General features: G+C 42.7%; 1 protein-coding gene across 5 annotated transcripts in view; it reads left to right on the forward strand.

Moving 5' to 3' along the window:
* Positions 1 to 27232, forward strand: part of ENAH (ENAH actin regulator) — a 490360-nt gene that overhangs the window by 143412 nt on the left and 319716 nt on the right. For all 5 annotated transcript variants that reach the window (XM_069236196.1, XM_069236193.1, XM_069236192.1 and 2 more), the window contains exon 2: positions 15364 to 15529. In XM_069236196.1, coding sequence (XP_069092297.1) covers positions 15364 to 15529 — 166 coding nt within the window. The remainder of the gene's footprint in view (positions 1 to 15363; positions 15530 to 27232) is intronic.

The following is a 27232-nucleotide window of genomic DNA, read 5'->3' on the forward strand; positions in this document are numbered from 1 at the left end:
ATGCATTAGAAAGCTACCTGTGACATTACATCTCACTGAAGAGTGACCCATTACAATGTTTCCGGTCACTGGCTCCCTATGCATGAGTCCAACTAATCTGCGGCAGAGAATCTCCTAGTAAAGAAAGAGAAACCTCATCTCCACTGCTGCATTTGAGGCGCAGCACTGCTTAGGAGAGAATGCATGCACAACCTGTACATGACTTCAGCAAATGCATGGCTATTGTCCTTGAGGAAGCTGACAGTACTGTTTAATGTTTGTGTGTTGGTGTGGGAAGCCATAAGTGGTGACTAGCGCACTTTTGTTGCATTAAGCCCTCGTGCCTGCCTGAACCAGATAAATTCACTGTGACAAGCACATCTTCAAATTGGCAGTAATAGTTTTTGAGAATGTACTGTTAGACACTCTCTGATAGGCACTCCAATAAGCATTGCTTCATGTGCGGACAGGCACACCTTTACTAAAAACTACATCTTTACTGCCTGTGCTGTGCTCATTGTTGAAGGTCTTGTTCGTCGGTAGTTTGGTTCTTTGTCTAAATCACATTGCTGTGATAGCATTAGTGTAAGCCAAGATATATGCAAAAGAAGAGGTTGTGATGTTCAAGCCAGAGCTGCTGACTTTGATACCGGTAAACCAGGTTTGAGTCTTGGCGTGTGCTCAACATACTGCGATTCTGGCCAAATCATTTAATTTCTTTGTGCCTAAAAATGAAGTTGTTCTTGTGCGATGTAACTAGGAGTCATGTAAAGGGTCGGGTCTGCGCTATATAAAGCTGGAAAAAAAGTCATCACACCACCAATACAATGGAAGAATGTGTGTAAACAATACTAGGGTTTGCTGAACCAGTACAAGCTTGGCAAGACAATGGTCTAACTGTTACATTTGGGGGCGAAGGACCAGAAAGGTCTGAACACCCTTCCTGAGTTGACTGGAGGAAGCAAGAGGATTCATGGATTTGAGACCAGTTTCAAAAAATTAGATGTTCTTTTTCCCTTTAGGACGAAGATAGAGGATGACAGTCTGACAAAGAATATTTAATGGCACTCAGGAAATTTGCTAGTAGTAGTAGATTTGGTCAGATGAAAACAAGGAGCCAGTTTGTTAATGGCAACTGCAAATTCAAGAGTAACTTTAGATGAAGGACAAGTCTCACTGAGCAACGGAAACTGTTTCTATCTAAAGGTGTGGAGCTCTGAAAGTAGTGTATATATATATATTCGCTAAAGCTGCATTGACACAGATAGAATGCAAAATGGGTTGAATGTCAAGAACCAGGAAAACCGATTCAATGGCTATTCTTTTAGGGGTGTGCAAGGTTGGTCAAATCACCAGCGACAAGAATTGATTTGCATGAAATGCCACATCCAATAGGCTTGGCAAGAGGAGACATTTTATGAAGTGCTGCAGGAGTGGTGCATGGAGTTAGCATGACAACTTGTTGAAGTAGATGTGGCCTGATTGTTTTATAGGATATGTAAGGACAGTGATCATCTCTCTGAAGTGGTTGAGATAGGAGTGAGTGTCCTCAGGATGCTCAACATCTGCTCACACAAAACATTTGTTTATATAACATTTCAGAACTTATAGTTCTAAAAGCAGATTCAAATGTACAGAGATTGGACTGTGTGCTGTGGCTGTGGTGTACAAGGAATCAAAATGGTTAGGTCTTTAAGACTCTATTAGAGTCTTGCACAAGAACTGTGCTGGCCAAAGTATGTGTCCAAGGGGGGGGTTTCATCATTGGATGGTCACAACAGGAGGATTGGGATCTTACTTGAATCACAGTGCTGAGCCGGAGGGAGAAGATTGAAAGATGCTTGAAAGTTAAGCGTAGTTAATGGAATTTTGATAACACTACATATTCAATAAACAGCTGGACTGCTTGAAGATTTATGTCCACCGGATATGGCTCAAACAAGAGAGTAGGCCTGTGGTGTCCAAATTGAGGTTGCTGATAAGTGTGCATGAGTTAGTGAAAGAAGAGTGAAACAGGCTGTGGGAGGTGTCATTGTACTATTTGTGGAATTGGAGTAATTGGCACTAACTGTAGTAGCCAAAAAGACCTTTTAATGAGATTACATAGTGTGTCGACCTGCAAGCACTGAACCAGGAGGTGGGGTTGGCAACATTTCTGTTGCTTAGTGTTATCAAACAGTTACCTATGCTAAATGGGACTATGTATTTTACAACTTTAGACCCGGCCCCCTCTTATCAGCTAATGTTACATGAGGAATGACAGGACTTGATGGTAATAACACTCTGTGGGGGCATTCAGGTTTGTCTGCATTGCTTCTGGTTTGGTGTCTGCAGTGTCATTGTTTCAGAGTGCCATGCCATGTGTGCTAGGAGATGTCAGTTGAGGGATTTTATCAAGATGATGATTTGGTCTTTGTAAGCACCTGGACAGAGCACAACTGTAAGGTTGCAGAGGTGCTGTTCGAAAAAACACGGTCTAACAGTAAGAGTATACAAATGTTACTTTTGCATGGAGGACACATTCAGTATCGCTGGAGTCCTGCCCAGAAAATGTGGTTCTGAGAATTGAGAAGATTGGAGTGTTGTATTGTAGATTTGTGGAGAGACTGGTGGAAATACTCATTCTGTTGGTGCTTTGCTCAGGATTGGTGTTGAATATGTGTGGAACATGAATCATGAACAAGGTTTGCAGATGGTTAAGAAGAATTTGACGAAGGCTCCCTAAAAGTGTTTATTCCAAAAAGGAAGCACATAATTGGCACCACTGCTAGCGCCAAAGGATGAGGAGCTGTGTTGCTCTAAGTTAGCGTTGAAAAGACTACAGCTTTTGACTCAAGGACGTTACGAGGAGCAGAATTGAACTATTCGGTAATAGAAAGGCACTGGCAGTGCACTCTGAAGTTAACAAGTTCCTAAATTTTGTTTCAGGAGAGATTTCACAGTGCGGTCTAAACACTCTTAAGGGAAATGTTTCAAAAAGAGGTCTAGATGCAGTATCTGCATATATTCAGCAGTGGGCCGTAAACCTTTAGGAGTTTACATTTATTGTGTGCTGTGTACCAGGAGTGCAGCAATTGTGGTGGATTGCTTGTCACTGCTCGTTTCTGATGGACTCTGTACTGAGGAAAGTGGAAAAGAAAAAAAGTGTGTTTGATTGCGGAGGGTGTACTTTTGGAAGACTTGTGGAAGAGTGAGATTGTGGAGGATGAGCAATGGAAGGAGGTTACTAAATCTTTAATGTAAAATCTCAATTGTCCTTGAGAGAGACGTTTTTTAATGGTTCGTGATTATTTCAGACATGATTTGTTGTTCAGAGGCATAGGATTGGTGCTATCAAAATCACTAGTAAACAAATCACTGCGTTAGCCCACAAGGGATATTATGATGTGAAGGCAAATGAGAGGGTGCAGCTGGTTTATTGGTGGCCTTCTCTTAGTGCAGAGGTTGAAAGGAGGCTCAATGTTATGATTGCTGGAGAAGGGATACTACTTCACATTCACTTCACCCACGCATTGCAGAAGATCGGATGTGCCTTGCAGTAGTAGTAATAATAGTGTTGGATCTTGTGGGCTCATCTAAGTATTTTTGTACCCAATATGTTCTCATGGTGGGAGGAGATTTGTTTGGTAGATGGTAAACGTTTCCAAAGTAAGGAAGAATTTTTGCAAGAAAGTTTCCTCTGGGAATGATATCCAAAGGTGATTAAAAAAGATAATGGGGATATAATTCTGTTCCAGAGTGCTTGAAGAGTTTTTCATGGAGTACATCAGGAAGGGGGCTCTAAATCATCCTGAACGTAATGAAATAGCATTGAGGTTGAATCAGTTTGATAAACTATCCAGTTGGCATAGTCACTTAGGTTGAACTGGAAAGAGGGTCCTCAGAGGAGTAGGTTGTCTCCCTTTCAGACAGTAAGGAAAACCCGCTTTTAGATCCATGCAGGGGAGAAACCGTAAACTAGTCTGTTCTGGGCTGGGCGGTTTGGAGGGAAGATTGTGTAAACGTATCTACTGAAGATACATGGAGAAAGTGTGAGAAAGTAAGAATGTTACGAGAAAGGCCACTAAAGAAAGAACGGAGTGATAATTGGGAGAGAGAATAAATCGCTGGTAGGGAATGAAAATTTCAAAAATCACAATCTGATGAGAATCAAATTGTTTAGGAGTGTGATAAAGAAAACATATGTAAGTATAGGTTACTTAAGCAGGATGTTTGTTTATAGTGTGAATAATGAGCAGGTAAAAAAAATCAGCCTGTATGTCGAAGTGGCAAAGGTAGTGGTGCGAAGTGATGGAGTTTTATTTATTTATTTTTTAAATATCCAAGAGTCCGGGCAGTCTTCAGGATTGTCCTTTATGCTGTGGTGCAATTTATGGTTTAATGTTCCATGTATCTCCTGCTTTGTCTCATTGAGGATTTCCAATTTTTGATGTATTTTAAATGTTTCCTTTTGTTACTGCATGCTGGTGGGTGTTCTGGCCTGGTCTCCCTTTTGTTATTAATAGATATGTGGTAGTTTGCTGTTTCTTTCTCTGCTTTTGCGAGCTGTGGCTTCAACATCCACATACTACTGATAAGCTATTTGGTTCTTCTTCCAGAATCTCAGGATGTTTGAGGAGCAAGAATTCTATTCTGGTAGTCGGATTTTGACAGTGTGTAAATATTCAGCACTCCTCAGCCAAACTTTCTAGTTGTGTGCAGTTTCCTCTTTTGTACACAAACCTATCCAAGAAGCGCCATAAAGAGAATTATAAAATTATGTCCTATGAAATAACGTGCTGAAAATCAGTTCAAAGTTTTAATTGTCTGGATAACTACTCTACATGTGAATGTACATGCAGCAAGAGGGAATAGACGTTATTGACTTTGCTTTTCCTCAAGGCTTATTTAGAGGAATAGAGAGCGATAAAAGCACATATTAAGGAATAAGGAGGGCAGGATAGGAGATATATTGATAACAATGTTCTTCAAGAGCACAGATCTTTAATGGAAGGCAAGAAGACCTCCACATATTACATGCACAGTTAGTCTCGGCCATAAATTTATAACGGGACTTGTCTAAAAACTCTTCTGGAGAAAATAATTGTCTACTTCTCCATAGAATTTAACCAAAAAAGGCCTGCAATATGTGTATTATTTAAAGATTTACTAAGCCCTGTGTATCTCCTGTCTTTTACTTAAGACCTTTCAAGGCTTATTCTAGCCATGCAGATACATCTGTGAAATGTGGGTTTAGTCTAATTGGAGGCTATGCCTTGTTTGACATTCTTTGCAACCCGGAATAAGGTGTAGGATAGGTACATTTGAAGAGCTCTGTGTTCACTTGTTTTCTTAAGCATGTGTACTTTGATTCAGCTCTCTAGTGGAAATTCATAAGCCAGACCCTGTGCTCTGAACCATCTCCGTCCATTCTTAAGCGGTCTTCAGATGTGTTTGGTTCTGCCACTATGTGACTTGTTTTCAGACTCGATGTGAAATGTGTTTCTCTGAGGAGGTGAAGTTTGTGGGTGATGTGTAGTTGGAACAAAAGACATGGGTACATTTTTGGAGAGTGCAGAGAACCTTTAATGTGATTATTTCTTCTACAGAGAGCCAATTTAGGGTATTTAGACCTGGTTTGATGTGTGTGAAGTTTCAGGTATGTTTTGACTGCCTGGTTTTGTAGTCTTTGTGGGCTGTTGATGAGTGCGTCAGTGTATCTTATGTTGTTGTAATCCATGTATGCCCTGACCAAAACTCACATGACGCCCACCTAGTAGTAGGTGTGGAGAAGCTGGAGTTGTCCCCCCCGCCCCCCTGAATGGTATGTCTGTTGACTGCGTTAACGCAGTTGTCTGATTCAGATGTGAGCGAAGGGTGCCAGATTTCCTACTTCAGGTGAGATGGCATGCAGGCCTTTATAGCTGTAATTTATTCTAATAGATCATTCTTACAGCAGGTTCCTTCCTTGTTTGAGGCCATTGGGCCATGTGAGCAGAGTTCTGTCATTCCAAACAGGATTTCATTTTCAGCTTCATTCATGCACAGGAAGCTGTGCTACATTCACTGGAATTTGATTAATATCCAAGATGATCTTAACCTTTGTTTGGATCTTCTTTTAAAGCTGAAAGTGAATTTTGGTGTCAGTGTACATAAGGAAGCTCACTCACTGGTGTACTTAAGCTGTGCCACAGTACATGCATAAATGTTGAATGAAAGTACTGGGTCTACTGTATGATATGGTCAGCAGAATGATTTCACTGCATCAGTCTAAGAGGATTGGACCCAGGGTATATCCTGATATCCTTGCCTAATTTTCAACCTTTTCTAGGAGGATTTCACCGGTCCAATGTATAATCAACATGGAGATCAAGAATATTGAGGCTTTTTTCACATGTTTTTGTACTCTGTCCAGGAATAGGAGCAGAGTTTCTCTGTCTGTCGAGGCTGGTTTAATGATCTTAGATGGTCTGAATACTGTCTGGTTATCATGAAGGAGGTGGTGCTACATCATAAATATTGGCGTTCTCTTGTTACTTCCCTTTCCCCTATTTTGCTTAGAGATGGTAGGTTGCAGATTAGTCAAGATCTTTGGTTATCTTGTTTGGGGGGACGGGGTGTGTTTTTTTTTTTTTTTTTTTTTTTTTTTTTTTTTTTTTTTTTAAATAAAAGAAGTGGGGTATTGATGATTTGTTCTCTATTTACATTGATGAAGTCATCAATAAATGACTGGATGAATTTTTTATATCCTGCAGCTGGACATGGTTGCGTAGTTGGCTGAAGCTTTCATGTGAATGGCCAATTTCAGTGCTGCTTCAGTCTCGAGCAGCTTAAAGTTCGTGAATTTGCTTTGAACCAGAAGTGAGTAGATGGATAGTTGAACTGGATGTTTGGGTGCTGAAGATGGAGTCACAAATGGTGATTTTAGACTTAAAACTCCAGAAAGTCTTCAGTGCTTTGCTGTATAGTGGTTGTTTTTCAAGGGCCTCTGGATTGGACTGAATAGGTAGACGCAGAACCGATCTAGTTTGGTCAGTTTATTTAGTTTTGTAAATTGCAGGCCTTTACTCTAAAAGAAAAAAAAATCATTGAGGTGCGGCAATCCAAGGGGCGAGTAAGGAGAAAATGCTTATTCCTACGGGAACAGCTAAGTCTTGTGTTTTTTTTATTTTTTTTATTTTTAAAAGAGCCTAATAATGCAGTTGCTTAAGTGGAAGCAGAATCGGGCTTCAGTGTTCAGCAGAAAGATACGAAAAGGAATGGTTACCTGCTTTGTTTAGGCTTATGAGGGTTTCAGACCAGGTAAGTGTAAGTCGATCATAGGACGTGCAGGAGAGTAATATATCAGTTTGCTATTTAAATATATATGGCCTGCATTAGGAGCATTGTGTGCAGACCATATTGTTTTAAACGTGGGCAGTTTATTAAGATGGTGATACAAAAACGATCACAGTATGAATGAGACAAGCTGCCGAATTGTATATGACCTAAGTGGCGAGTCAAATACGCAGATTTATTTTTTATTAATTTTTTATTTTTTATTTTTTTAAGGTAAAGGGCATTTCCATAATCCAGGCAGGGTCTGATCAGAGCTCGCACAGTGGTTTTATAAGTGTCTAAAGAAAGTACAGTATCGGTTTTTTTTTTCTTTTTTTTCTGAGCTTTGAGGATTAGAAAGCAAATGGAGAAGTTGGAGGCCTCATTCAATGCCTTCAATGTAGTATGCCGTTTTTTCTAACAGGTACTTCTTACAGCAGATTCTGTTGAATATTCCCCAGATGTCCTACTGGATCTGTAAACTTGTGAGGATTACCTATGTGTGCTTGTAGGTGGCGCTGTGCAGCTTTGCATGAACACTGGTCAGCTGCGGAAATGGCATGGAGGCTTACATAGGTGCCACTCTCGTGCACTGACTGACGTTGGTTCCTTTACTACATACCACAATATGCAGATCTGGAGCTATCTCATATCTCGTTGAGACATTTTCCAAAAACAAGTTTTCAGTAAGCAAGTGAAATGGCCCTCCATACCCAACTCAGCAGGATTCAGACCTTATAAGGACTGTCACAAATGTCTGTGACAGATCCTAATTGGGTCTGCCTGTGCTGTCTGGAGTCGATCCAGATCTCTAAAACCTGCAGTGGCTGCATGTCAGTTAACTCGAAGGTCATATCCGACCATGAGGTGAAACTGTCTACAAGCACCGAACCACTCCGTGGAAAGACTGATTCAAGTCGAAGGGTCGGTCCAGATCCTGCCTCTGGTCCAGGAGTCACAGGGTCTCCTGGTCCAAAATTCACAAGTCATTTCTGAGGACAGTCGTCATCACTCTTTTTAAGTCTTTGCTTAAGTTGAATTCGATTTCCCTCTAAGCACCACCTCCACCACAGGACTTGCCACCGCAACACCAGGAAGGACGCATACGTTACATGCATTATTTGGCAGGGATTTGTACAATGATTGATGTAGGTAACAAAATGAGGCAACTGTTCTAAAAGAAAAACTGGTTTGATGATCAAGAGGCCAGTGGCCTCAATACGGCCACTCATATGGGCCTCCTCTCACTCCTTTGTGCTGTCGCTGAGGAGAGCGCTTCTTAAGCAACGGCCATGCATAGGGTAACAATTTCCTGACCCACCAGCTCCCCACCTTGGAAGACAAAACAAGTGTTTTGACAAAGGTGCTCCAGCTGGAACAAACATCCACTCAGCCCCACATGAACTTCAGTCGAACACTGAGATACCCCTTAGGTGGCTTGGGCCAAACTTGCTTGGGTCCTCCAGGCACTCACCAGATTGCGAGATGCCTCCGCCCTTCCCAGGGTGACCCTACATTTTTACCTTCGCTCCCCTTCCGTGAAAGCTTGATAGTACAGATGTGAGCAGTCAGAGAAACCAGAATACTTTCACAACTACTCTCCCCAGTATGGAGTCCAAATGTGGGTAGAACTCTGGGGAGAGGGTATTTTACTTCACTACCTTGGTCCTCAGGTTTGTGAATGCCTCCTGGGCCACTATTCACATGCTTTGTGATTGGTGACTCAAGTCCCCTTAGGTGAGAAGAGCCATGACCTGTCCTCACTCAAGCCATCCATTTTTCTTGTGATGCGGTCATGTTTACACTTCCTTGTTGCTTGGACACCACTGATTCTGATAGGCAGGCCATTGGCACAACATTGTCCGTTCACTGCCACACCTGCCTGCTGTTTGTTTCAGGTCATGTCCAGTTGTCGCTTATGGACAATGCCCTTTGACGGGACTCCTCTATTTTGGTGACAAGACAGTTTCTGCCCTGGAGAAGTTCATTGAGGGCAGAACCACAGCACACTCCTTTGGCTTATCTAACCAGCTGTGCAAACTGCATCAGCTCTATGGTTTATTTAGCGGCCACGAGAGAGGTTTCCCATACTGCCAGCCAATTAAATCCCAGTAAGGTTCACAGCAGTTTCGTGGCTGTGGCGCCCAATGCCTCTGTGGTCTGGCCAGAGCCAGCGAGCTACTCAGTCCACTGCCCCTACCTCTTGCAGACTCTCCTAAAGAGAAAATTTAGCATGCCATTAGTGTAGTGACTGTCATCCTCTGTCCCTCTTGCAGCAGGCAGTGTGAGCCCTTTTGGCACAGAGCCTATTGTGAGAGTAACTGCACCTGAAGTAAAATGTGGTTGTTATTCCCACTACTTAAAACAAATTCAAGATTCTCACACTGGCCCAAGTATTGGCTTCCCTTGATCCTGCAGACTAGATAGTGGCGTTGGTTTTGAAGGACACCTGTTTCCATATAACCCTCCTGCAGGCCCTTGTGCACTACCTATGGTTTGGTCATACAGGAGCATTTTCAGTTCACTGTGCTCCCCTTTGAGCTCACCAGTGGCCTTCTGGTGTTTGCACAAATGTTGGTGGTGGTGGCAGCCCACCTTCGGAGGTCAGGAGTCCCAGTCTTCGTCGTACTTCAACGACAGGCTGTTGAAGGTGGGCTCACTCAAGACAGTCTCCAACCACCTCCGGACTATGGTGAACTTAGTCCTCTCTGGGGTTCACTATCAACATGCTGAAGTTATTACCAGATTCCTTTTCAGATTATTCTCTTCTTCTGAGCCATTCTGTACTCGGTTCAGTTGTATGCCTTTAACATGAAAAGGAGAGTGGTCCGATGAATCCCTTTTTGGTTGGGGTGGCTACTTAGCAGAGATGGAGATCAGAGGACTCGGGCCTCCTATGGAGGGCCATCCACTTGGCATGGAAAGCCTTCATTCCATCCTGTAATGTGAGGCTCCAGCAGGTGCTTACTAAAAACACCACCACCATATGCTATTGCAACCAGCGGGGCTGTGAGGGGTTCTGGACACTGTACCAGGGGGTGCTACATCTCTGGAAACTGCTGCACCATCAAGGGATCTTCTCAGTGGTGAACCACCTGGCTGGATCTTTGCAAGCCAGGGCAAAAAATCTCCACTGTTGGCGCCTAGCCTAGCGGATTGTGAGTAGCAGTGAAACCAGAGGTTCACGGCGGCCTCTTCATAGAATGGGGAGAACCTTAATTCTGTCTAATCACCACAGCCGAGCATCAACGATGTCAACAAACCTATTCATTGGAGTTTCCAAGGTCTCTCACTAGGGGGCAAATTTTCCCTGGAGTAGATCTCTGGACTCCTGTACACCTTCCAGCCCTTACCACTCCCGCTTGGAATACTGAAGAACAACAGGAACGATAGGGCACAGGCCATACTAGTGGCTCTGGATTAAGTATAGAGTATGCTATCCAGAACTCCTGGGTGTAAGCACCTGACCTCCGATCAGGTTGCCCCTCTGAGAGTAACTGGTGTTGCAACCGGGCACCCGGGCATTCGCAGTCTCTGTCTTAGTGCATGGAGACTGAGTGGTGACAGCTTAACACCTTTGACCTTCCTCTGAAGGTGGTTGATGTCATCTTAGCAGCCAGGCGTCCCTCGACAAAAACTATATATGCCTGTTGGGACTTATTTGTGGTCTGGTGTGGCACATACCATAGTGAGCCTCTCTAGCCCAAGATAGCGGACACTGCATCTTGTTTTGTCTTTTACCAGCAAGGCTTTGCTCAGGGCACAGTTAAGCGGTACCTTTTAGCTTTCAGCCTTTTTATGATTGACAGGCCAGCCGTTATTTAAGTCACCAGTTGCAATGCGTTTTTTGAAAGGTCTCTAAACTGGATTCCTCCCTCTCACTTTATGCCTTAGTGGGACCTTAACTTGGTCTGAACATGTTTGATGTGCACTTCTTTTGAGCCACTTCACGGCAGTCCTTTGTGGCTACTAATCCAGTTGTTTCTCGTCGCCATCACCTCGGAGTGGCAAGTGACTGAGCTTCAGGCTCTCTTAACTGGCCATACCCATCTTCATCCCAAACAATTGATTTTGCATTAGCGCACATCCTTCCGTTGTGAAACCGTGCCACGTTGGTCAACCCATAACTTGGCCGGCGTTCTGTTCTCCACCTCGCCTCTCTAAAGAGGAGGAGGAGAAGCTCCCTTGCTTGGACCCCAAAAGAGCGCTGTTGATAAGCTGGAGGCTGTTATCTGGTAGATTACTGACTGAGCAGTGTGCAGATCAGCGGATCAAATACAGGCTGTCGCTCCCGGCGTCTTCTACTTGGGTAACTTTCAAGTTATGGAGGGGGCTATGGTCTTCCTGGGCCTCGTGCTGCTGATGCACGGGCCTTGCATGTTTGTTTCCTGCTTATTCCTTCCTCCCATGAAATGTCTTTCTAGTAAAAAGAAAAAAAAAGTGCTTCTTCCAATACTTGTTTACGTTAGTGGGTGGTTTTTGTTGCATTTGTTCTGCACAGCTATTGAAAGTACTTCATTTGGCAGAATACACTGTGGCGTGTTCATGAATCAATAAGTGAGGCTCAGGGCAGATGTAACGAGTACTGTTCTGAAATTGTAATGAAAGGTTGCTAAAAGGAGGCAAGATGGGGGAGGGATGGTAAATACAAATCCAGTGGTAATTACGGTGCATGGAGGGTGCTCTCCATGAGGGAGTGCCAGGGGTGCCTGTCCAGTAACCATACTCAGTCTGCCGTGGTTACTACTGCCCCAGACCTGCTGAGGATGATTGGAACAAACGTACCTCTTTAGAAGGAGCACTTGTATTATTTCTAGCGCCTGGAGCAGAACTGCCAGGCTCATGGCACCGGATAAGTTAATGGATATAGTTTTGGTGAGATAGGTGCCCGGGTGAACTTGTGTGCCCATACTGTGCTGCAACCGAACACAAGCTGCAGGCTACGAACCAAGTGCCTGCACTTAGTGCTCAGATTGCGATTAATTAACGTTATTTAAATAATTGCTTTCGGTGAACGTGGGCTGAGAGTTCCTGACTAGCAGGCACCACACGAGCCGCTGTCGAGCTGTGTCCAGCGAGCCTTGATCGGAAGTCTCAATTCAAGATCCGGAACATCTGCAATGGCTGCGTCCGTGGTGGATCCCTGTTCATATTTTCCCGGTATACTCTTCCTAATCTAGCCAGGAAGAAACCTTTAACACGTTTTCTCCTATGTAAACAACACACATCTCTATCCAATTATGTGTGGAATAGGTTTGTTGTGCATATGCTACGTGTAGTGGCCTAGATGTTGAGAGGGAAGCTGCATTCCGGAACTGGTTCAGTGTCTCAATTTATGCTCAAGGTAATGGAAAAAGAGCAGCTTGTATTTGGGAATATTGGTAATGTCTTCCATGTAGATGCGGTCCATTGCATTTAATGTGTATGTCCTTGTAAAGGTTACTCCTTTGAGTGTGTGTCTGTAAATGGCCTGAACACGTGGGTGCTACTTTAGAGAATTCTAAAGTACATAGTAATAATTCTTTGAAGCATTCCAAAGATGGACCGGAGCACATCATTATAAAAACTTGAACTCCAATAGATGTATCTTCATCCTTCGATGACGTGTTACTGCAAGTGTAGGGAATGCCTGAGAAGAATGTAGGTGTAGCAGTGGAGAGTGCCTGTGATAGGAAGGAGGGAGAGAAGAGCACAGCTACTAGGTTTAGTTAGCTACAAGTGGGGGACCCAGCAATATAATCCTTTTATAGTTTCTGGAATGTCGGTGAGGTCTCAAACAATGAGGAGATAAAATAGCTGCAGTGCACAAGACAAGTAACCACGACATAGGCCGGTCGAGTGCCTAATAGGCCTAATCTACCAAAATAGTGGCAAGTCTTAAATAATAACTAGGGTCGAACAAGCAACTTGAACAAGCAACTTAAACAAAACTGCTAAAGCTGAGATCATCTACATCCGTGCAGCTAGTAATGGTTTTAGTTTGGGAAGCGATCTTGTTGGATACTAGAAAACATACAGTGGAAAAACGTCTGGACTCTGCAGTTTCGATTGATGCAGTTTCGATTGATGAATATTGTGGTGGATCATAAATCTAGAAATGTCAGTGGAAATGCTATGAATAGGAATTTCCCACGAAGGCACAATTAAAGGCTTGACTATACTGTTTTATAGATATTCTTGAAAGCAATAGCTTCTGCTAGATCCTGACGTTTAGAAACTGCGCTGCACCTGGTTTGCATTCAAGTTTATTATAACAGCTGGACCTTCTAGGAGAGCCACATTAAAGGATCGCAACACTTCGCACAGTTCAATACAAAATTCACAAAACTTAGAAAAAGTTGATAGTTTTAGAAAAATTGCAGTTAATGAGCTCCATCAGTAGAGCGAGGGTTAAATCTTACATTTTTTAGTTGTATGAATTTGTATTGAATTGTTTGTAAGTGTTATAGCAACCTAGTTCGTTTTCCTGGATAAATAACAATTGACACTTCATAGGTGTTTGATTTTATAAGCAAAGGCTTTAAGAAGTAAGGATGAGAAAAGTACATCCCTGGACAATTAAAAATTAAATTTCTGCGATAAAATATTCATTCTAATTAACTGCAATAAACGTCGTACTCCGGGTTCCATTTTGAGGTCTTTGCAAAGAGCAAGATGAGACAATTTGTACTTTACAAATGAGAATGAGTGTCGAGGCTTTATTTGGAAGATCCTCAACGCTTGTTGGAAATTACTTTAAAAAAAAATACTCTCTCTCCTCTCCCTTGTAAAAATGTCATACCAATAAATCATTGTGTGTCCAAACGTCACACTAGACCAACCCATACCTCCAGTGGTGCACTACTGCTAATCCCTAAACGAAAGTGCTGGCCAAGCCCCTTTCCAGACTGGGGGCTTGAACTGCTGCCTAGGTATTAAAATCACAAGAGTTTCGTAGGATTTTGCCATCTCAGTCAAACGCCCATTTTCTTACCTATATTTCAGTTGCATATAAAATTTGAAGGGACTTTAAAAAGATAAGCTAAAAATCTTTGTGTCCACGTCCAAGGCATTATAAAAGGATGTTAAACCATTACCAAGGGCTATTGATTACCTTGCTCGAAATATTTTGAATATGGGCACTTGATTTATTGTACTAGAGAAGTCTTCCCAAACAGGGATAACATTTCACAATTTATAAAATTTCGTTTGCTACTTACCATGGGAAATTATTTTCTAATCCCTGTTCCCTGTTTAAAAAAAAAAAAATCACTTTGCTTTTAGCTGTATTAAAAATGAAGATGGCTTACATTCAATAACTGCTGCTAGAGCACTCCACGCATGGCGTGAATTACTCTGCTGTCAATCTTGCACATTGTACCTAATTTCTTCTGCCTATTAATAGGTATTTTCTTTGAACCACCGTCCAGATGTTTGTAGGTGGGAGGAAGGGAGGGAGGGGCGTGTGTGTGTGTGTGTGTGATATATACTAATAGTGTACATTTTGGGAGTGTTGGGTGAGAGGCCTAGGCGGTGTTGCACTGACATCGAGCAGGACTAAAGGGCAAGCACTGGTGAAACCACAAGCCGATGGCTCCCCAATAACCGCAGGGTTCATGAAGGCTGCTGAGCATTAAGTGGGGCAGGAATGCCCAGACATTGGTCTTGTCCACACTGGAACCACACTGTGACCAGCTGATGAGCCTATAGCTAGGGCGAAGTCTGTCCTTGTGCTACGGTTCAGGGAGGATCTGGTGTGGCAGTTCAGGCTTGACTAACCCCATTGGAGCAGCACATAGCTAGGTCCAAACTGAGGTGACCTGGTGTGCAAAGTAACAATAGATTGAGATGTGGCCCAGAGTGAGTACCAGTGGCTGAGACCCATCACTGGTTTGTATCCTTACTGGGCACAAAGTACAGCCATTGGCAGTGGGGAGAATGTCTTCCATTCTGGGCCGTGATGGCATTTTCTAATGTAACTTGACATTTTGTAAGTGCCTGTCTGCTATGACCTGATATATTCATATTTTGCTGGCCACACTTTTTTGTGAGGTCTACGTTCATTATTTGGTACTTACGACTGACTTTTTTTGTTCTCTACTTTTTCAGTGAACAGAGCATCTGTCAGGCAAGAGCGGCTGTGATGGTGTATGATGATGCGAACAAGAAGTGGGTACCTGCTGGCGGATCGACTGGCTTCAGTAGAGTTCACATATATCATCATACAGGCAATAACACCTTCCGAGTCGTGGGAAGGAAGATCCAGGATCACCAGGTATCCTTGTTTTGGGAATGCTCTGGAGAGACTTGGGTTATACGGAGTTAAATTGTGTGTGCGTTTTAAGTATCCTACGCTGGCCTTTTCGTTAGTTTCTGTAAATCTAGTGTGCACGTCTACCATAATCTTGCAGAATCCATTACTTTCTGGATGATTCGGAAATAGTAATTAAAGGAAATCTAGTTGTAGTTTATAGCGTGTAGCTGTAGCCTGCGTGTGTAACGAAATGTAGCAGCCACATTGATAAAATATTTGTATCTTTTGTACCCATATTGTGTTTAAGTTCTGGGTCTCATTTCCAACCTAGGGTTACCCTGCCACCTAGTGGCGGTGACCGAAAAGTACTTTTCAATAATGTGGCTGAAGCCTCGTTCGCCCTGTAACATACAAGTAATGCACGCACTTTGCACCCATATCTTTTTGTGCAGGAATGTCTGAATCATGCTTCTGCTCAGTCCGTATCAGTCGAGCTCTTAACCTTTCACCCATCCTTTCCCGTCGTTCCTGCTGGCTAGTGTCCTCGCAGTGTGTCCTACCAGGGGAACAGGGTCCCACTGGCCTGTAGGACAACCAGGCAGTGCCCGAGGGTGTGCTCTGAAGGGTCAGTGTGTGGGTCGTGTTTTTTTTTTTTTTTTTTTTGGTTGTTTGAGACTTTTTGTCCACATAAGCTACCCATGCCAAATTTGTGTCCTTTTTTCCAACATTCTAGGGATGCTAGAGGTACCCAGAGTTTCTTGGTTCCCCTGAAGGAGACCAAGAAATTAGCCAAAATACAGCAAAGAAATTGTTTGTTTTTTTAAAAAGGGGGGAAAAAGGGCTTCATAAGAAAGCTTGTGTTTTCACTGAAAATGGCATCCACAAAAGTTTCTCAGTGCTAAAAACACCATCTTACTAGCTTTCAGGAACAGGCAGACTTGAATCAGAAAACTACATATTGGAACACAATTTTGGCGTTTTACTGGGACATTCCCCATTTTTACTATTTTTTTTTGTGCTTTTTGCCTCCTTCCAGTTAGTGACAGAAATGGGTGTGAAACCAATGCTGGATCCCAGACAGCTAAACATTTCTAAAAAGTAGAAAACAATTCTGAATTCAGCAAGGGGTCATTTGTGTAGATCCTACAAGGCTTTCCTACAGAAAATAACAGCTGAAATAAAAACAATATTGAAATTGAGGTAAAAAAAAAAACCTGCCATTTCTCTCCACGTTTTACTCTAACTTTTTCCTGCCATGTCAGATTTTCAAAAGCAGTATACCGTTACATCTGCTGGACTCTACTGGTTGCGGGGTATAGGGCTTGCAGGTTCATCAAGACCTAGGTACCCAGAATCAGTGAATGAACTACACCTTGAAATGGGTTTTCATTGTATACTGGGTATACAGCAGTCCATTTGCTGAACTATAAGGAGTGAAAAATAGGTATCAAGCAAACCTTTGTATTTCCAAAAAGGGCACAAGATAAGGTATTGAGAAGCAGTGGTTATTTGCACATCTCTGAATTCCTGGTTCCACATAGCAGCATGTGAATTACAGGACAGATCTCAAATAGATGTCTTTTTTTTACACACTGTCTTGCGTTTGGAAGGAAAAAATGTAGAGAGAAACAAGGGGCAATAACACTTCTATTCTGTGTTCCCTCAAGTCAACCGATTAAAAAGGGTACCTCACTTGCGTGGGTAGGCCTAATACCCGCAACAGGAAACGCAACATAGACGCATCACATTTTTACATTGAAATCTGACATGTTTTTTGGAAAGTGCCTTGCTGTGGGTTTTGGCCTCTAGCTCAGCTGACACTTAGGGAAACCTACCAAACCTGTGCATTTTTTAAAACTAGACACCTACGGGAATCCAAGATGGGGTGACTCGTGGGGCTCTCACCAGATTCTGTTACCAGAATCCTTTGCAAACCTCAATTTGGCAAAAAAACACATTTTTCCTCACATTTCAGTGATGGAAAGTTCTGGAATCTTAGAGGAGCCACAGATTTCCTTCCACCCAGCGTTCCCCTAAGTCTCCCAATAAAAATGGTACCTCTCTTGTGTGGGTAGGCCTAGTGCCTGTGACAGGAAATGCCCCAAAATACAACATTGACATATCGCATTTTCCCAAAGAAAACAGACCTGTTTTTTTGCAAAGTGCCTAGCTGTGGATTTTGACCTCTAGCTCAGGCGGCACCTAGGGAAACCTACCAAACATGTGCATTTTTAAAAAAACCTAGAGGAATCCAGGATGGGGTGACTTGTGCGGCTCTCACCAGGTTCTGTTACCCAGAATCCTTTGCAAACCTTAAAATTTGGCAAAAAAAAAAAACAATTTTTCCTTACATTGCAGTGAGGGAAAGTTCTGGCATCTGAGGGGAGCCTCAAACTTCCTTCATCTACCCAGCATTCCCCCAGGTCTCCCGATTAAAAAAAAAAAAAAATGGTACCTCACTTCTTTGGGCAGGTCTAGTGCCCGCGACAGGAAATGCCCCCAAACTCAACGTGGACACTTCGAAATGATCTATTAAAAAACTACCTCTTTTTTCATGGGGGGGTGGGGGTGGCAAGCACCTGCGTTTTTGGTCCTAGGGCAGTGATACTCAAAGTACGGCCCGGGGCCGCATGCGCCCCGTTTGACCTTTTACATGCGGCCCCCCACTGCAGCTGTAGCACTAGACTGCTGCTTACTGGACTCTCACAGGCAATACTTTAAACATTATTGAAGATAAAGAAAGGAAGTCAGGAATTTGTCCTGAACCGCTTAACTGCAGGAACACTCTTTTTTTTAAATAAAATCTTGCAGCAAATGTCTGCCACTATGATAAGGGTTCTTAAAAATTCAAAAAGTGTTTTTCATTTACACTCAGGACCATTTCATCTTACTACTTCAGATTCTATCAGTGCATGAAGAAGTTTTTTATTTTTTTTAATTTTTTTTTAAGAAAAATAGATTTCAAATATAATTTCAGAAACATTCATTCATACCCCCACCTTGATAACCATGCCAATAATGAATTAAGTCAGTTGTTATCTGCACTCTTTGATAGGCCTGATTTGCTATTATACATGAACATCTTCATAGTTTATTAAATAAAACACAGGAGAAGAGTTCGCACAGCACACATACTTAAGTCCTGCATTGTGAGGTCCTCCTACATACAATAATGAAGAAAATGAAGGGAACGTAAAATAAAACAATTGCCTAGGATCACACAATTTGGTAAATTGGGGAAGCTGGGATTAATGCCAGGTTTTCTGGTTTCACATTGAGCGATTCAGCCACTAGATCTTTATGCTTTGCTGCCCCTATGCCCCCCATAATGCCACCACCCCTCCCCATCCCGAGCCCCCTCCTCCCTTTGATCGGCCCACTGCTAGCATCAGTGTGGCCCTCGGTCATACCACAGACCAAACTTTGTGGCCCCTGGGCAAATGTTTGAGTACCCATGGTCTAGGGAAACCTACCAAACCCATACATTTTTGAAAACTAGATACCCGCAGGAGTGGCTTGCATGGATCCCCCAACATTCTTACCCAGAATCCTCTGCAACCCTCACTTATATAGCTTGAAAAAAAAAAAAAACATTTCCACACTTATTTGTTGGATCTCTGTGCCAGCGCAAATTTCCTACCACCCAATGTTCCCCTTGGTCTGCCGATAAAAATGATACCACACATACTGGTTGGATTTGGCATGAGGGTGAGTGATGGTTCACTAGATAACATTTTATTAACAAGAGATTTCACAAAAATGAAATGCACTGTTATGAACTGAAAGGCCAAAAACTGAACCAGTGACTTGCAGCTTGTGAGCTGTAAAGCCACGTCAGCGCACCAACCTCTTTACAGTCCATTCACACACCTTTCATATATGACACGCACAAGACCATTCATGCCGCCAGCTGCGGGTCCAGCACTTTAAAACACTCATCAACAGACGACGCCATTCAAGGGCCCATCACTTTCCTATGCCCCCATGCCTAATACAGCTTATGGTAGTGTGGACTTGCATTTGGCTGGCAGTGTGTTGCAGTGGCCAGCCAAGCGCCACTCGGCGCGCACTGCCAGCCAAGCGCCACTCGGCGCGCACTGCCAGCCAAGCGCCACTCGGCGCGCACTGCCATCACTTTTTTTTTTTAAACAATAAAGAGACCACTAATTAGAGCTTTTGTGTTCGTAGTTTTGTACTTATTCCTTACTAATTACATGACAAATGCCAACCGTGAAACTGAACATATGAAAATATAAAACAGGCAGTTTACGCTCACTGTAGTTCCCAGTAATTCTTCTGGGTGTGTAACTCCTGAAACAGCCAGCTACACATGGCCCAGGCTTTGAAGGACCGTCTGGACAGTACATCCGGTTCTCCTCCGGATACCTCTTTGAGCACAGACTGTACATTTCTTAGTGGGCAAGTCTTTTTTTTGGAGTGGGAGGAAAATGATCAGGAAGTGGTGATCTTTCAATCTAGCCACATCCTCCTCCACTGCTACTCTAGAAACTCTTGCTTGTTCCACCACAATCGGGCTCTCTATCACGGACTCCTGAAATTCAACAAATTTCATCCTTAACTCAGAGGAACAATCCTTGAACACAAAAGTATTAAAAGTTGCCAAATGTATGGCCAACTTTTTATACCACACGTAAGACCTCTGAAGAGCAGTGTAAGGTTCCAGCCTCTGATCTGCTCTATCAACACGCCCCATTTGCTTATTAAAGTCCAAAATGCACGCAGGTTTGCGCACTTCCGCAACCTGACACCAAACAGTCACTGCGGAAGTACTCTCATCATGGATGATAGTTAGCATGTACTCATCCCTCCTGCCTGCAAATTTCAGAGCTAGCAGCTCATTACGCAAGGCACTGCACTGTCCCCTCAAGTGTTTTTACCGACTAACTCCCTTGGATAGCCTTTCCAGTTAGAACGGATTGTGCTCAAGCAACATTGTCCACTGTCAACAATTCCTTGAATAACTGCACTCCAGTGTAGAAGTTATCTACATACAAATGGTGACCTTTGTTAAACAGTCGTTTACCAAGTTCCCATCAACTTTCTCACTAACTCCAAAAGTGGGCAGACAACCATGGGTCAATACTGGAATCCCTACCAGTGTAGACCCGGAAATTATACACACATCCTGTACTACTTCAGGCAGCATGTACGTCTTAATTCCATACCGTGCCCTCTTGCTAGGAATGTACCGCTTAAAAACCAAATGCCCCTTGAACAGGACCAAAGGCTCGTCCACACTTCTTTGTCTGGAACGTGCACCTCTGTAAACTGATCTACAAAATGATCAAGGACAGGTCTAATGTTAAAAAGATGGTCACAATCAAGGTGATCTCGTGGCAAGGCTAAAGCACTGTCAACAAAATGCAGCATCTGAAGGAGAAGAAAATACCGATTGAGTCATGGTTGCAGGAAATACAGCCGTTGCCATCAAGGGACTAGTAGACCAGTAAGAAGCCAGTGACTTCTTCCTTATCAACCCCATCAAAAAAGTCAAACCCCAGAACTTTTACAACTCTTCCAGATTTATGGGAATCCACTGGGTAGCTCTAGACTGAGTCTTAAGTCTGGCAGCGTTGTCACTTAAATACTGCTCTGCATACAAATTAGTCTGCTCAACAATCTCTTCCAAAACGTATACAAAAAAAAACACAAGGTGTCGCTGCCCTAAAATATAAAGTGATCCCTGGTGTCTAGTGGGTTTCAACCCCTTCACCTTTTCCATGTCCTCTCGGATAGGCGCGCTGGAAGAAAATGGCTTCCAGCACGTCTCGGCAGCATTTGATGACATTGGTGCGCTGTGAGTGCGCTGACATCAGATTGCCGATTGAGGGGTCAGGGTGGAAGGGGAAGGGATTCCCCTTCCATCCCTGACTGAGGGGTGTGAGTGGGACTGGGTGCAGGACCAGCTGGTCTCGTCCCCGGCATAAAGGAACTGTGGCAGAGGATGAGGCCACCTCGCCCCAGGCACCCAGAGGGTTAAAGCAAATAATGTCTGCAGCAAGCACAAATGCATGCAGCCGTCCATACCGTGCAGACACTTAAAAAGCGTGTCTTAAGTTCGAAATTTCCCCAGGTTGCAAATATGGGTTACTTTTTTAGCTATGAGATTCATTAATGGGGCCATTTTTATTTTGGTGCCCACGCCTACTTTGTTTCAGGCCAACCCTTCTGAGGAGCAGCCACCTCGTTCCCACCTGCTAATTGTTCCACCCTACCTGAGCACCCCCATACCTTATTCAAATGAGGATATTAATCTGCAGGAGACTGGTTTTATTTTGAAAAGGTACATACAGAAATCAGAAGCGCAAAGCAGTTCTGTTCTCTTCATCAGTCACTTCTAAAGTGAGAGAGCCCCTCCAGGGCTGTCCACGAGATGATCACCCTAACAAGTCATACACAGAGACGGTGTTTGGAACCACCAGACTGGTTGATGGCTCTTTGTTGCGTAGCCGTCTTTCCCTGAAAAATGACAATTTCTTCTCTGTGATGGAACCTTCAATACCTCTACTGTGGGGTGCTTCCTTTCTTTTCCCTCCGAGATTGTTTTTGAATCATTGCCTATTTGAATGCACCCTTTTCAATAACTGTAAAAATCAAGTTCACACATGTATCTGATTTGAATTTCCTCTTTTTATTGTCTGGCTTGACAGCACAGCTGTCACCAGACAATTATATGAGCATCACTACAGAGGGTCTTTGGCTCAGGCCACATGTGAACCAGGAGTACATGGTTTGATTGAGTAGAAGCCGTATGCTTACACAAAAAAGTGCTTGCCCTTCAAATGGCTGTGATTATTTTGTTTATCTTGCTGTCTGAGGTTGAAGTTTCAGAAGCACATACAACATTACAATGCTGTAAAAGTGTCTTAGATAACTAGATATGATAGGCGTTTTTCTCTGGTAACCGCTCTGATGGGAGGAGGGCAATCAACCTACATACATTTTTAGGTCTGGCTTGACAGTGCGACTGTCACATGGTTTTTTGACACTCTAATATTTTTGTACCTTTTTTTTTTTTTGGCTTCCTCACACTGTGCTAATTACTTAAAATGCTTCACATTACTATCTTAATTTAAAGCCAGACTCATTGGTATCTCAGATCCTTGTTCATTTTTTTTTTTTTAAAGAAAAATTAAGAAGACAGTGTCTTCAGATAGGCGGAAGCCTCACTAGAAACCAAATGTGAGAATGTCACAAGTATGCAGTGTTAGCTTTTATTTTTCCACTTTTTACAGTGCAAATAAATATTCCACCACTGGTCTCCTAACTCTCTGCTATGATAAGAGTTTTTAGCATTTGTTTTTCCATTCTCTTCACGTCTTTAGGCATTCACTATGCTTTGAAATTGTTTTTAGGAACATTTTGGCTTATTTAATTTTTATGTTGGGAGCTAATATTATAATTGATGATTTTCCAATGCAAACATCTGCCAAATTAGTGCGAATTCACCCGTTAACCTTTTTTCTATTCGTCCCTCCAGGTGGAAAATATTTCCCCTGTGGACATACTTATTTCCCCACACCTCTGTCTGGTGATAGAGGAGAGTTTGGGTCCCTTTGTACTTTAAAAACTTTTATTCACCTGCCCCTGACAGGAGTACATTTTCGACCTTTTTCCAAGGTGAAAATGGGGTTGGAGAGAAGTCTATCTATACCTTTTATAAATGTACCATTGTGTGGTGGCACATTTGAGCCCTGAAACAGCCAACTCACATTTTCTTTAATCTTTTGAGTAGATTTGTTCGCATAAATATTCATGCTTCATTAATGAATGTAAAACAACTTTTGCTTGTGCATTCCAACCTTACATACTTAGAACCTTGAGAATCAAGGCCGCCATATTGTTACTCTAATGTTGCAGGGGGTCATTTGTTTGTAAAATTTGAATACTCAGTCATTGATATTGAGAGAATGACATGCTCATGATTATGGAATCCAAGGAAACTGAGAACCAGTAAGATGAATTGATTTACCCAGGCCTTGGAGGTATTCCCCCAGCCATTTAAAAGGAAGATCCAGCCTTTTGGTCTTGCCACCTAGCATGGATTTTTTTTTTTCCGCTCATCTTGCACTTGAACTGTATCCCTCCTTCATGGCGCAGCTCAATTCTTGTACCAATTTTCAAGGGGGGGAGACGAGGGCACCAGGGATTACTCGTGTGGTAGCTATCATTGACAATTACCACAAATGCTTTGCAGGAGTGTTACGAGAGGAGCTACAGTCTTGGGCTGAGGCCAATAATGTCATCCCTCCAAATCAAATGGAGTTCATGAAGCATACTCAGTCAACCTCATGGCACTCTCCCTATTTTCTGACCAGGCAAAATCAAACAGCCAACCAGTCTATCTGGTGTTCATCACTTATAATTCTGCATTTGACAGTCGACCGGGGGAAACTGTGGCAGAAATTGGCTCTTCTGAATATTCCGGGCAGCCTACTTTGGACCTTGGAATTATTGCATAAGGACACATTTCAGAATAGAAATTGGGGACAGTTCTCGTCTTTCTAGGCAGATTAAAACCACACAGGGGCTCAAGCAGGGCTGATTCCTTGCACCAACACTATTTAATGTGTTCCTATCAGATTTGTTTCCCATGCTAAATTTAATCCATTCCCACACGCCCAAACTTGGGGGCTTTCAGTGCTCTAATTTGTTGTATGCAGACGATTTAGTCCTGATTAGCAGAACAAAGGTTGGTTTGAAGCACCATCTTGACGCAGCCTCTGCTTTTTCTATCTAGAACCACTTTGCAACCATTAAACGAAGATCCTGGTCATTCAAGGAACAATATCATAAAAGCCAAAGTTTTTTCTGAACCTAGAAAGGCTTGAGTCACCAAATAACTTCAAATACCTTGGAGTATATTTAATGGGAACGGGAGATAACGCAACTAATTGGAAGGAAGGGCAACAAGTTGAATGTTGGCTTCTGGTCCCTTGTTACAAAACTAAAAGGTCCTACACTGTCGCCAACCCTCCACGTAGCACAGGCAAAGATTCTGGCGACATTGGCACATGGAAGTGAGGCTCTCAAGGGGCGCGGGACATCCTCTTGCTGGACAAAATGCTACTTAAGATCTTTAGATAAATTTTTCAGCTTCCCTCCCACTTGTTGCTTGCTCAGATAAGGCTGGAGTTCAGCATAATTTAGCAAGCACTGGCACAGATGGCAGCATTTACGTTGTGTTGCCACAAACTCAAGTCTGCAAAAGGTGAATCATTTGCCCATTACCTGTGGTCTTAATTGGAATCAAAGCAAAGTTCCTCAGCAAGATCCTATATCTTTCTGCTTAACCAATGACTGGGATCTACCTATTAGCCACCATGAGTTCAAAAGGCTAGCAAAAAGGAGCAGCAAACAAATTTCATAACTTCAGGACAAGGATAGCCTGGCTCTACGTAAGTATGGCTGGCTGACTCTTCAAACCTACATGCAGCTGAAATCCCAGAGCTGCCTTAGCGAACTTTTTAATGATCTGGGTAAAGGCACAGTTTATGAAATACAGGATGGGGATAATAGCTACCCTAATTTATTATTGCATATGGAAAAGACTGGAGGTGCCAGGTACTGCCTGCTATGGGAACTAGGTCAGGAAGACATTATCCATATACTGTGCTTATGTCCCATCCTATTGAAGGACTGGCGAGAACTGTTACGAAGAAAGTGGAATGTCCTGGGCATAAGGTCCTGCAGGGAGGCAGTCTCGGCCTGCTTTGACCCCAGGGATCTCAGGTTAAATCGTGCACTGGTGATATTCCTGCAGCGATTCTCAAAGGGTGGATGCCATGACCCAAGTGGAGGAAGGGAATGGTGTGTGATATGATCATTAACTGTTCTCGTTACTGGTCTCCGCTGTTGTGACTATTTAGAATGATTCACAGGTCTCATATGGCGCTTAAGGACATAGCATTACAGCAGTCTAGGCCCTTACCAGGCTCTTGATATTTTACTTTTCCATTGACCGTGTTAGCTGCTGCCCACCTTACACCTTTTTATCGATATATTGTATGCCCCTTAGATTTTGATGTATTTTTAAATTCTATTTTAAAAACGATGCTGTTTATTTTTCCATACTCAACTGATGGGTATGAGGTTGACATCTTTAGTCCTTTTAATGTACTTTTATTGCTCCAATTGTGTATTGTACTGCAACAGCATTTTAATCGTGCAATAATTATACCACTAATTAAAAAAATCGATTTACCCTAGAATTGCACAATTTAGTCAAGGGAGGAATCTCTGATGTTGAGCAACATTGTTGATCCTCATTCGGCATTGAAGGCACTAGAGCACAAGTATTATATGGGTTTATTTTAAATAGCATTTTGTGGAATCCACTAAGTACTTAAAAATAAATAGGACAAAGCCACTTCCTCAGATATTAATTTAGGCAAGCAGTAGTATTATTAAAAAATGACATCCTGTATTACAACGAACAATTGGGTAAATGAATCAAAAAGCCAGGTGTAAAGTATATTTTACCTTAGATGTCATACATTCTAGAACAAATCTTACATAATGAAACATTTATGGCGTGTGAGCAAATTGCAACACTTTTTTTTTTTTTTTTTCAATAATAAAAATAATGAAGTTACGTGGATGTGCAAAACCACACACATGCATATATTCTAATACAAGTTGAATGACTTTAAGAAATAGACACGTGTGACACACATGGGGTATCACTCAGTGAATAGGTGTCTATAAGGTCCCACTTTGGGTGTAAAGTGGACCCTTAAAATTATACAAAGAAGCGGAAGTGAACGTTTCAGTTTGTCATACGCATGCAGGGCCATCCTCCAGATCTCTTCAGGTGAGATAGCAGACGCCAGTCGGTAAGCAACAGCGAAACATCACAGAAAACAAGCTCAAACAGAAACTACTAGAATCAAATAATAGAGACTGCAACAATGTCAGACATTTAAAAGCCTTTCATAATTCAAGACAATAAACAAGGATTATGTAATTTTAACTTCATCGCACATCTATTTCCTTGATCGGGATCAGTTTCCGAAGGGTGTTGTAATTGTGCTAAGAGGCTTACATTTTTCTTACCAGCATTAGACAGTTTGTGGTTCGATGACTTAATCGCACAGCTGTGTTTTGGAATGCCCGAACAGAGGTTTTGCATTAACGAAACGCGTGTACAATTTTCAACATTTTAAAACATGGCTACAGATCTTGCCTTAGCAACACAAAATGCTATTCACCACAAGCTCAACGTAGCACTGTAAAATGGCAGCCAAAGGGTTTGTTCTACCTAGAGTTCAGCATTCAAGCTTGGGGGAATAAAGTAAACCCAAATACATTTTTGTCCTGGACCTTGAACAAAATGTCCTGGGCACTGGGCGATATGAATTCCACACCCACGCGTTTATAATAATTTAAGCAGTCTTTACTCTCAGACTGGACTTTAAGCCCCATATCCTGGAGTGCCAAGAGCCTCCTATTGTTCTTCTACAACAAGTCTTATTTCCTATGGTCAACCTGTCAATAGGAGCTGATGGCTCATCCAAAGGGGAATAGCAGCAATCGTTTATGACCCCTAAATGAGCTGACCACTAATGACCCTGCACAAAACTGTAAGAAAATACTACTTTATGTACGAAGGAGCACTGGTTATGCCCCCAGATCTGAGGGGTCTTTGCAGACTAGATCAGCTTTCTCTATAAAACTTGAGCCTTCCTGAGGTAGACCAGTCAA

This window comes from Pleurodeles waltl, chromosome 5, assembly GCF_031143425.1.
Source record: "Pleurodeles waltl isolate 20211129_DDA chromosome 5, aPleWal1.hap1.20221129, whole genome shotgun sequence".
In the NCBI taxonomy this organism is placed as follows: domain Eukaryota; kingdom Metazoa; phylum Chordata; class Amphibia; order Caudata; family Salamandridae; genus Pleurodeles; species Pleurodeles waltl.